Genomic DNA, 12,316 nt, shown 5'->3' with positions numbered 1-12,316 from the left:
TATGATGCATGAGTATACTTAATTAAATAATGCAACTATATAGTATAACATATATATTAAAATGATACATGAAATAATGTTTATCCTGTGGTAGGATTTTTATACTATATGACATACACTATGCAATATAATAAATAAGCCATATATCACATGTATAATAAACATTATAAAAGTAACATTGGACCAAAATTAGCATCCTAAACATTAATTAAATTAATATAACACTTATATTAATTTAATTAATGAAAAACAAATAAAAGAATTAATTACTACAAATTAATAGATAATAAATACATAAAAAAACTGCTCTCGAAGCCACGATATGGAACTGCAACCTGACGCACGCTGCCATGTTCGGAGCATCACAACGCTCTAGTCGAGCACTGCGACACTGGCTTTTATGTTGTCGTAGTGTATCCCTACATTACTCGTAGTGTCGGGACATTCTGCAGCATTGCAAAGTTGCGGTTGGAGCGTAGTGATGTTGGCTTTCTGCCTTACAGTGTAGGGTGAGCATTGTGATGCTGGAGCCTTACGCTCTAAGGTAGAAATCTTCATGTGCTTCGTTTGTTCATTCGTTTTGCTCCATTATTGTTCCAAATTTCTCCAAATTGAAGTCAAAAACTCTCCATGAATGACATGGACTAAATACAGACTCGATTGTAAGAACTAAATGCCAAATAATACACTGGAACCTTACAAACCGACTGAATAAAGTAGTAAAAACTATGCTAATTTCAAAACATTCAATGAGCAAAACATCAACATTCAAAATGCAGATTATACACCCACCAACAACTCTAAATTAATGTTCGAAAACGAAAATCAAAGACATGACTTGCCTTTGATACCAACTGAAGGGTTTGAAATACCCCAAAGTGGAAGCAATTGGCTGTTGTTGTGTCTCGATTTTGTTTTACATAACATGAAATACAGAGGGACAGAAACTTTGATAAATAAAACTAATCAAGCATGCATTTCTAATGAGATTTACATAGAGGAGAAAGAGATTGGGGGACTAACTTTTGAAGAATCAAAACTTCACATTTCCTCTACAACAACATGAACAACGCACTAGTTCTTTCGATCTCCCGAACTCGAATGAAACTCCAAAGCACGAACAACAATAGTTGCCCAAAAAGAACACCACCACAAATCTTCGTTGTTATTCTTAAGGATGAGAATCAATAGAGAGTGTGTGGGCTTCTATATCTTAATTTTGGTGTGGAAGGGAGGAAGAGTATTCTGAGAGAATTTTCACAGATCTCACAGAGAGGAAGGAGGAAGCAGATGAAGTAGGAGCAATTCTTCTATCCACAATCTATGCAGTACATTGTTATATGAGAGGGGTGGGTTTAGAGAGTTATTAAAAATAACTCCTTCCCCTTTTTAGTTTAATTTAAAAAATTAAAAATTAACAATTTTGAATTTTAGTAATATATATATAAAATAACTAACTTAATATATAAATATATATAAATATTCAACTATATGTTATATCACATATAACATATAACATATAGTTTATTACTCTTTCATATAACCTATAGTATTAATATGAATCATATTCATATTAATTTTAAGCTATAGTTTTTATATACATCACATTCATATAATTAATATTTGAATCATATTCAAATATTTATTTCTCTCATTAAAACTTTATATTATAATGTATTATATTACTTATATTACTTATATTACTTATATCTTATACAATTAATTTCCTTAATTAATTTGAACAATTCAAATTAAACCAAAATCAATTCAATTCTCATAAATCCTTATTAACTAACAATGAGTTCTTATCAACCTATAAATTGAACCTCCAATGATACTTGATTAATTAATTAAACTCTTTAATTAAATTAATCAATCTTTATTAATGTCGGCCACTCTACTAAAGACCGACAACTGTACTTTTACACTATAGATATATTTTTGTGTCTATTGGATATAACCAATCAACAGCGCATTGACCCCTCACAAATTGCTTGTAACTACAACTAGGTCAAAATTATTATTTTGCCCCTGTAGTTAATCTAACTCCTTAAGTACCACTAATCCCTCTCATAAATAATTAGTTATAGTCCAACTATAACCGAACCCCTCTTGAGCCAGGAGAGGGTGTGGCATCATATTGTTCAAGCTCCGAAATTAGCCCTTAAGGGAGAATTATCTACTTACCCTAACAATAGGGAATGAGAGAATTCCTTCTTGTGTAGCTATGTTCCCAGCTACCTAATTAGACGAATACAAAAAATGGTAGGCTTATTGAGTTGGCGAATCTAGCCATTCTTACCCATACAAATCAAAGGACCACCCTCATAAGCAGGAGCTCACAACTCACTCAGGATTAAGGTCAAGTCACCTATGGTCATCTTTGTGAAATGTACTTCTATTCTAGTAACGACGTTATAAAGAAAGACTATTCATTTCGTGGTCCGGTCTTATACAAACACTTTGTATAGATACCTCCACTCACATGTCTCCACATGAATGATCAAGATCAGATCATTTATAGCATTACAATAATTGTAACAACTACAAAGTGATTCATATTCGTAGTGTCACTAGGATAAGGTATGTAGCCTTATCTATCTACTATAGACCGTTTAGGAGACCTACTCATTTAGGGTGACTGCATTTTTTTTTATTGTGAGGTGTGTATTTGTTCTTGATGGCCGTTTTGTTCAACAAAGTGTCTTTGGTCTTTGCTCACTATTTTCTGTTGTGCAACGTCATTGTTTGAATCGTTCAAGAATGTGAAGATTATTTTGTCTTAGGGAAGCCTAAGGCGCAGTTGAACAGAAGGAATTCTAGGTCTTAGGGGGAGCCTAAGACTTCATTAATCAAAAAGGCTTTCTCAAGCATGAGGGAGAGTCTAAGGTGTTACTTATTGAGAAGGGAGTTCTCATGACTTAAGGAGACCTATGTTCTCATGTGAAGAGAGTTCTCAGAGTTACAGGGAAGATAATCAAGTGGAGGTGATTCTCACACATTATAAAAAACCGAAGCATTCAACACTAATATTATCCCACTTAGGGGAGCTTAAGTACAATTGAGAGAGAGTCTCACATCTAGAGGGAGCATAGGTGATTAATGAGTTGGGACCTACGTGAGTCACTATTGTAGTTGTCGAATCACAGATAAGTACTATGTTGTAATTACTTGACTCTTTAATATTAGTGAATTATCTTTCCTAGGCACACTGCCATAGGGTTACCAATTTGTGTCTTTACTTGTTTTCTTGTTGTTGGTATTTTTTGTTGTTACATTGCTTGATAGTGCTTTCCGTTTAACATCCGTATTTCGAGTGACGAGTCATCTTCTCATTTTTTCAACCGTCACGTGTTCTCCTCCCGACATGATCCTTGATCATTGCCCTCAGCTTATCTTTTCAAGTGTGAAGATAAAGTACTTATGCATTATTATGTAGAAAAAATCTACAAGTACTTATGCATAATGAAAAAAAAAAAAAAAGTTGAAAGTACAACATGTAATAGTGAGGGTTCAAATATTTGATCATTTGATCGATAATATATTCCGTTGAGTATAAATGTCATTTATGACTTATGAGAGCTTAAAACTCATATCTTAAACCACTTTTGTAATGCATTTTCTCAAGTAAAACTCCAATTTTGCAACTTTTTGAAGAAGCAAAACTAAAATAAAACATTGTAATCTTGTAAAAGGGACACATTAACAACAAGTTTGAATTGAATTTGTGAAGGGAAAAAAAAAGTAATAGAAACGTGAGGTTCCAAAATCAGAAGATTTTAAATCCAAATCCAACTCTACTTTTGCTGAATCTGAATTGGATTGCCATCCAGAAACAGCTCATCATAAGTCAATCTTGGCCTCAAATTTTCTTATGTACTTTAAAAACCAATATTAATTAACAAAATCACCCATTAAACAATCCAAATGACCTTTAGAAGCTTGATTCTTAAAGTATAGTGAAAATTTAAAATTCTTCAATCCAAATAGATTCGTAGTCTTTGGAATTTTAGAGAGTTGAATTTAATAACAATTTTGAACTTTTCATCTGTGTCAAGGTATAGATATATATGTATATATTTGGAATGTTCAATATGAATAGGAGACTCGAATATTTGAACTTTAAAATTGATAGAACTTACATTATACCACTTAAAATAAATTCTTTTTGATAATAAATTAATATATCTTTTTGTACCCATACACATCATTTGGAAGAAATAATATTGAATTTTACTGATTGATTGTTCATATTTTGTGTATTGATGTTTTTGGTTTTCTTTTGAATTCAGTGCCTAATTGGATTTTCTAGAGAAAAAAATATTTTTCAAAAAATTTATTTTTATTTAAACTCTTTTGATTAAAAAAAATCTATGTAAATACACTTTGAATGTGGAGTTTCAAAAAAACTATTTTGAATTCTTATCAAACACTTCAATTTTTTTTTTCAAAATGAATTATTTTTAAATTTAAATATTTGAAAAATTAAATCAAACATTTTGATCAAGTAAGTAATACCTTAACTACTTGAATTATACTCAAGGTTGGTGATGAATTGATTGACATATCTTAATAAAAATTGTGAATAAGGAGTAAAATGAAAAAATTTTAAAAGTTTATATCATATATTTAGGAGAGGCAATGTAATTAGGATAATTTTTTGACATCAATTTTCTAATTTAACATGTCATATAATTATTTAAAATAATAAAGATATTACTTATTATACCTTTAAATTTATTCCTACAAGTTCGAGATTAAAAATATACTTTTAAAAAACAGGTATAAAAAAATATATTTTTTAAAAAATTCAAAAACTAAAAATATACATTTAAAAGAAATTTAAGTATCAAATGTAACTATTCTCCAAAACTCTGAAAACTAATAATATAATAATCCCAGCTCCACCGCCTTCCCCAATCCCAACCGGCACCGGATCGCGTTCGGCGGCCAACGAAACCTTCAAAACTTTCCTAGAGAAGTCGATTCATCTGCCGCAGCTCTCTTTGCCGGAATCTCGCTTCCTTTCCGGCGTCAATCCAACACCCGCCGTTGTCGATTTCCGATCGCTCGTTTCTCCTGGCGGCGGCGAGGCGGCGGCGCGGATGCTTCGGTCGGTAAATGAATTCGGGGCGTTTCGGATCGTTAACCACGGGATATCCGGCGAGGAGATTTTGTCGGTGGTGAATGAAGCTAAATCCGTATTGGAAGATTGTAATAAGGGAGTTGATGATCGGGGCTGGTTTGAAAACGACGGAAATCGGGAGGCGATTTTGCAGTTACGGCGCCGGAATGACAGCAAGGCGTCGGAAAATACAATTGTACCGGCCGAAACGAACCGGCAAATCAGGTAAAAATCCGATACCACCCGATGACTTTGATTGTTTCCGATATGTTTGAAAATGGGCTGGGCTTAGCTGTAAGTGGCCCGAGTAAGGCCCACTTTTTACGGAAATGTTTTTAAAGAGAATTTCTTTATTAACAAGCTGTATATATAATTTTAAAAAAGTGATAATTTGATTTTTTATTTTTTGAGAATAATTTTTTCTTTAATCGTTTCATGTCCAAAATAACAGATATGTTTATTGTTTATGTCACAAAATGTACTTTATTGGCTAGAATATATATTTTAATAGTTTTGGTTGAGGGTTTTTCTTTTAAAATTTATTAATATTATTTGAGTATTTTTCCCCCTTTTTGATTTAGTCCTACACTATCTGAAAAAAAATTGGTATAAATAATTAGATACGGGAAAGAAAAGAAGAAAACTCAAAATTTTAGTTATTGTTTGGTAACTATTTCATTTTTCATTTCTTGTTTTTTAAAATTAAGTCTATTTTCTCCACATTTCCTATCATAATTTATATCAAGTATAATTGTTAAATTTTTAGTCAAATTCCAAATTCCAAAAACAAGTTTTTAATAGCTACTTAATTTTAAAAAACAAAAATTAAAAATCATGCCTTAACTGTTTTCCATTTTCTTTTCCATTTTTTTTTTAGAAGAACTTATTCCTTGATATTAATTTGACTAAACAAACTAAAATATATATTTAGTAATTAGTACATTGTACGTAGTATACAAGTGTAATACTTATAATCTTTTTATTAGAATAAGTTTCATACTTATAATTACTTTAGCGTAAATGATTTTTCTTAATCTAAATTTAGGCAACAAATTTTGAAAAACCTCAAGCAATTTTAGGTAATCTAGTCTTTACTTTTTTTTTTTTTTTTTTTCATGTTTCCATATCATTTACTTCTCACTCATTACATTTTTTTTTGTCTTTTGTAAATTTTTAATTAGAATAAAAAGATTGGATTTTATTGACTCAAATTCCCATAATTTCTATTCTAAAGTAACAAAATATGTAATTTCAAACTCAATTGAAACTATATTCCTACTAATCCAATATATAATAAAAAGAGTAATTAGAATGGGACATACGTTTGGAGTTAATAATTAAATGCATAACATAACATTTTAAAATAATTGTAATTGCAAATATAGTCTATCACGGATAGACTTAAAAAGTTGAATCTAAATTCTACTAATATTATATTATATATCATCTGAATGTTATATTTACAACCGTTCCTAATGACTATTTCACTATATTTTAATCGGGTTTGGTTCGATTTGCAGTGGAAAGATGGAGAGAATAAGAAGCAAGCTAGAAGGCATTGCTGAGAAATTAAGTGAAATTTTATGGAAATGCATGGGAGAGAATGTGAAGAAAAGAGATAAAAAAGAGGCCATTTTTAGTATTTACAGATACAATAATAATCAAAACATATTGGAGAGGGAAAATAATAATAATAATAATATTGCAAAGAATGATAAAGAAGAGAGAGAAAATGATGGGAATGAGATGATGAGGCTTCACATTCCAGGAGAACATTGCCAATTCTATGTAAATTCCCATCAACAAGAACAACCCTCTTTTTGCTTTGATGCTGCTGCTGATACCATTGTTGTTACCATTGGTAAACAACTCCAGGTAACTTTATCCATATTCCTCCCTTATGTAATCATATTGTTTTTAACATTGACTTTAGTAGATCTTCCGTTGAAATCATATGTGCTCTGTTGCATAGCTATTTACTTTTTTGTTTTCAATTTTTTTTTAAAATTTTTAAAATTAGTTTTTAGAAACTCGTCTTTTAGAATTGGACTGAAAATTCAAAGTTTTCTTAGAAAAAAAAAAGACGATCATTATAATAGTTTGAAAAAAAGTAAAGGAATCAAACATAATTATAAATTAACAAAAATGTAAAAATTAAGACCCGTTTAGTAATCATTTCGTTTTTTTGTTTGTAGTTTTTTTAAAATCAAGTTTACTTTTTTCACATATTTTACAACGTCTTGCATCTTTTTTAAGTATAATGGTAGAATTCTTCGTCAAATTTCAAAAATAAAAACAAGTTTTTAAAAGTTATTTTTTTTAGTTTTCAAAATTTGGTTTAATTTTTTAAACCATTGGTAAGAAAAAGATAATAAATGAAGAAATTTGGAAGTGGAAGTAGTATTTATAAACTTAATTTTCAAAAACAAAAATAAAAAAAAAATAATTGTAAAACAGGCCTACATGATTGTTAAATCGAGCCTTAGTTTTTTTCCTTTTTTTTTTTTTCTTTTTAATATTGCACTTACCATGGTCTTCATCCATCTTAATGCAACTTTCAAATTCTTTTTAAAAACATTTTCTTTTGGAATTCCCTTCCCTAATTCTTTCATATATCTAGATTATACAATTTTCATTTTCCATTTTATCCTCAGACATTTAAAATATATTTGGAAACGGGGTGACTTTTATAAATACTTGGTAATATTTAAAAAATATCTAAGAATTATTTTGAAATGGTTAAAATAATTTGGAGACATTAAAATATGTTTCTATTTCTAGATGACTTTTCAAAAAATGAAAAAGTAATTTAAACCATTTCAAAATTACCTTTCGAAAATCATTTCTAGCGATTCCAATAAGTTGATAACTCAATTTGAATTTCACATACATTATAGAAGAAAATGGGAAAGCGATATCATTATTGATAATAAATATATTGTGATATGATTTTGATAGGAATTGAGCTTGGGAAAATTGAAGAGTGCAAGAAGTGAGATGATATTTTTGACAGATTTGCTTGGAAGCAAAGCCTCTTTCTCCATTGAGCTCAAAATTTCAAACCCAAATTTATTGAAAAATCATAATTCCCATTCTAAAATCATCTCCATTTCTGATCAAATCTTCATTGCCTTTCTTTTTCTTTCCCTTTACTTTCTTTACACTCACATTTCTTCATTCTTTAAAGGCAAATAACCAATTTAAAAACACACAAAAATCCTCTTTTTTTCTCCCCTTCCCTCTCTTTGTGATTGATATATATATTTCTATGCAAAGGTTTTATTGGTTTTGTATAGAGATTGTGGTGTGGCATTTGGGTTTGAAAGAGGTTCAAGGGTTTGTATTTGAAAATATTTCTACACATTATTTGTGTTTATTAAATCATACATTATAATACAAGTGTGGAATATATTTGGGAATGAAAATTTGTATCTAGAGTGAGAAAGAGAAGAAAGTTTCGAGTGTATTAATGTCGAAGTTTCTTTGTAAATTATTTGACTTTTTTTTTAATATTATATATATACATAAAACAATGGTGTATATTTCAAAGATTTTCGAAGAAACTTAGTTCATGAAAAAAAAAAAAAGTGAACTTGAATTTGTGTATTGAAATTTTTGTTAGGGCAATTATATTAGTGATTCAACGAACATTAGGTTTCTACCCGTGTTTTTTAAGACAATAAATTTATTGTTTTAAAATAATATTTCATGTTTTGATCAAATAGCACTATAATTATAGGGTAAAAAATTATGGATGAATTTGTTGAAAATTAAAATTCTCATCAAATTAAATCTATTTAAATAATATTTTGAGTCTAGAAAATAATGATTTTAGTAAAGTAAAGAAAAAATGGAACAATAGAAAAGCCAAAGGACTAGATATACTCAAATATCCTAAAATCTCTTAGGTATTTCTTAATATAGTTCTTAATCTTTTAAAATTTTACCATTAATGTATTAGAAATTCCCAGTAATTTTGTAATTAGAAAGGGAATAAATTTGTTAGTTAATCAAGGAAGCAAGAATCCAAAATGAGCATGGCTCAATTGATTCTTCCCACTCCATTTTGTTAAAAAAAAAAAGAAAAAAAAGAAAAAAAAATCTAAATGTTTAGAAAAGTGTTCTTAAGAAAAAAAAAATTAGTTTTAACATTTTGAAAGCCAGAAGGTGGTAGTCTAGGCGATGATAGAATAGAGAGAGAGAGTTTTTCTCCACACAACAAGAATTTTTGTATCTGCTGATGCAAAAAAACTTAGGCGGATCTTCAGAAAAGTATTGGCAAAACATCTGTCGACGTTTTTTTGCATGGGCAGACAACATGTGTAGAAGTCCGTCAGTAGAGCTTCTGCTCATACATTTTGACGTTGCATAGGTAGAAATGTTCATGCAAGTAAATGTTACCCATGTAACTAACATCGGTAGAGAAGACTTTCTGCTCACGCATTATGCATCAGCAGAAACTTTTTCTGCCAATCCAACGACTTGCGAGGACAAAACTCATTTTTTGTCCACACATGACCTGTCAACAGAAATGAGGATTTGTCCATATAAAAAAGATTCGTGGACAAAAAACATTTCTGTCCACGTATGATAAGTTGACAAATAGTGTACCAACAAATTAATATGAAATACTTTTCAAATACATGTTTATGAAATATGCAAGTACCTATTGAGAAAAAGATTGCATCCTAATTTTAATTTTACATAACGTGCAAAGAATATGTGTGACGGAAATAAAATACACATGATCAATTAAGCATACATATATATATTTAGAAGTTAAGAAGAAGAAAAGATTCATAAAATGTATCCTTGAACACTAGTCTTTTCACGATTTCCTCTCCAAAAACATGCAACAAGGGTTCAAAACCAATGGACACCATCACGTGGAGATCCCAGTCTTCTCGGGCAGAGAACTGTAGAGAGTTTGTGGGCTTCTTTGAATAATTTGGAGAACGAATGATTTCGTTTTGAGAGAAAAAACACTTTTCCAAAACCTTCAACAACTTCAATATTTTCAATACCTTACAACTCCAAAACATTTTGGAGTATTTATAATATTGCAAGGAAAGATGAAAGAACTTTTCTTTTCATCTTCCAAATAATAACGAGACAATTTATTGAAGAAAATGAAAGGTTTTTATGTAATCTAAAATGTATACGATTAAATAAAACTAATTTTTAATTAATTTATATACTTTAATTTAATATTATAAAAACAAATATCCTCAATAATTTAATATGAATCAAATTCATATTAAGTTTGATATTTTCTTTCAAACTATATCTCATATAATTTTATAAAATAATTTCCTTTATTAATTTGAAAAATTTAAATTAATCTGACTTAATTTGATTCTCATTTTTATCCCAATTGAACTAACAAGGGAACTTATGGACCTATAATTTGAAGCTACAATGGTACTCGATTAATTAACCAAACTCTTTAATTAAATTAATCAACTTCCATTAATTGTCAACTACTTCACTAAAGACGGACAACTGTACTCTTTGCGCTACAGATATAATTATGTGTCTATTGAATATAATTAATCAACGGCGTGTTGACTCCTCACAAATTGCTCGTAAGTACAGCTGGGTCAAAATCACCGTTTTACCCCCGTAGTTACATTTAACTCCTTAAGTATCACTGATCCCTCTAATGAACAATAGGTCATAGTCTAACTATGACCAAACCTTTCACACCAGGAGAAGGTGTGACACCACATTGTTCAAGCCCTAGAATCAGCTCTTAAAGGAGCAATTTATCTACAGTCTCTGACTATAGAAAATGAGTGAATTCCTTCTTGTGTAGTTGTATTCCTAACTCCCTAATCAGACGAGTCCTCGAAATGGTAGGCATATTGAGTTAACAAAACTGGTCACTCTCACCTATACAAATCAAATGATCGTCTTCATAGGCAGGAGTTTACAAATCAATCAGGATTCAGGTCAAGTCACCTATGGTTATCCTGATGAAATGTAAGTCTTATCTATCAACGGTGTTATATGGAGAGACTATACATTTCGTAATCTGGTCTTATACAAACTCTTTGCATAGAACACTTCTACTCACATGTCTACACATGAATAATCAAGATGAGATCATTTGTAGCACTTAATAACAATTGTAACAACTATAAAGAAAGTTGTATTCATAGTGTTACCAAGATAAGATAAAGTACCTAACCTTATCCATCTACTACAAACTATTTAAGTTATCATTGAAACATGATCCGTCTGTATGTTTCTACATACATGTTTGTTTCAAAAAATAACCATGGATCTTAGTTTATTGATTTTTGTGGATAAATGCAACTAAATGATAAATAAAATACCTCTTTATTTTATTAGATAAATAAATTATTGGTACAATACAATTACAACTACAAGACCCACAAGATTTAGGGCATCAACCCAACAATTTCAATTTCCTACAACAAAATATATTCAACATTGTGATACAACAATTTTTTTTTTTTTTTTTAAAATGTCTTTAACCATTAAATCCTTAACCAAAATATATCATCCGAACAATAATTCTTTAGTGTTTGTTAGTTTCTTGAGCTATTAGTTTTCATTTTGGCTATATAAAATGAAAAAAAAAATAATTAAATACACAAAAAAAATGTTTCACTTGGTTAGTTAGTCTTCACAGCAAATGTCATTTCTGGTGCCTTCAAAATATATAAACCTGAAAAGGAATATTAAAGTCCATACTTAATCTTACTTGTTTGAAATTAATCATGTATCAAAATAATAGAGCAAATTCATTTGCATGACTTTCAAGTCTCATATGCTATATACTCACCCCAAACATATAAAAAATGGCCAAAATGTGAATATTATCAAAGCAAACTATAAAGTTTCCAAAAAGCATTTAAGTCACCCTTTAATTTTCAAAATAACCTGAAAATGCTTTAGTGCCATTTTGGATCTAAAAACCAACCTAAACAGCTTCCCAAAGTTTGTAAGTCACCTTTTAATTATCAAAACAACCTAAAAATACTTAAGTGTAACTTTCATTCTCCAACCAAACCTAAAAACTACCTAAAAAGTGTCTATGTGATACTTTCACTCTTATACCAACATGAAAAGGATCCAAAAAATTTTCAAGAGGCAATTTGACTTCCAAAATAATCCAAATAGTTCACAAGAATCAATTTGATTATCAAAACAAACTATAAAATT

The 12,316-nt window shown here is 29.6% G+C and overlaps 1 protein-coding gene across 1 annotated transcript; it reads left to right on the top strand.

Moving 5' to 3' along the window:
- Positions 1–4,889: 4,889 nt before the first annotated feature.
- LOC120072944 lies at positions 4,890–8,544 on the top strand (the record flags this gene model as incomplete). Its single annotated transcript, XM_039025479.1, has 3 exons — positions 4,890–5,350; positions 6,646–7,000; positions 8,084–8,544. Coding segments are annotated over 3 exons (1,053 nt in total), but the record flags the coding sequence as incomplete, so codon positions are not given.
- Positions 8,545–12,316: the final 3,772 nt, after the last annotated feature.

The sequence above is a fragment of the Benincasa hispida genome, chromosome 3 (genome assembly GCF_009727055.1).
Source record: "Benincasa hispida cultivar B227 chromosome 3, ASM972705v1, whole genome shotgun sequence".
In the NCBI taxonomy this organism is placed as follows: domain Eukaryota; kingdom Viridiplantae; phylum Streptophyta; class Magnoliopsida; order Cucurbitales; family Cucurbitaceae; genus Benincasa; species Benincasa hispida.
This window is presented reverse-complemented; position numbering and strand designations above follow the sequence as displayed.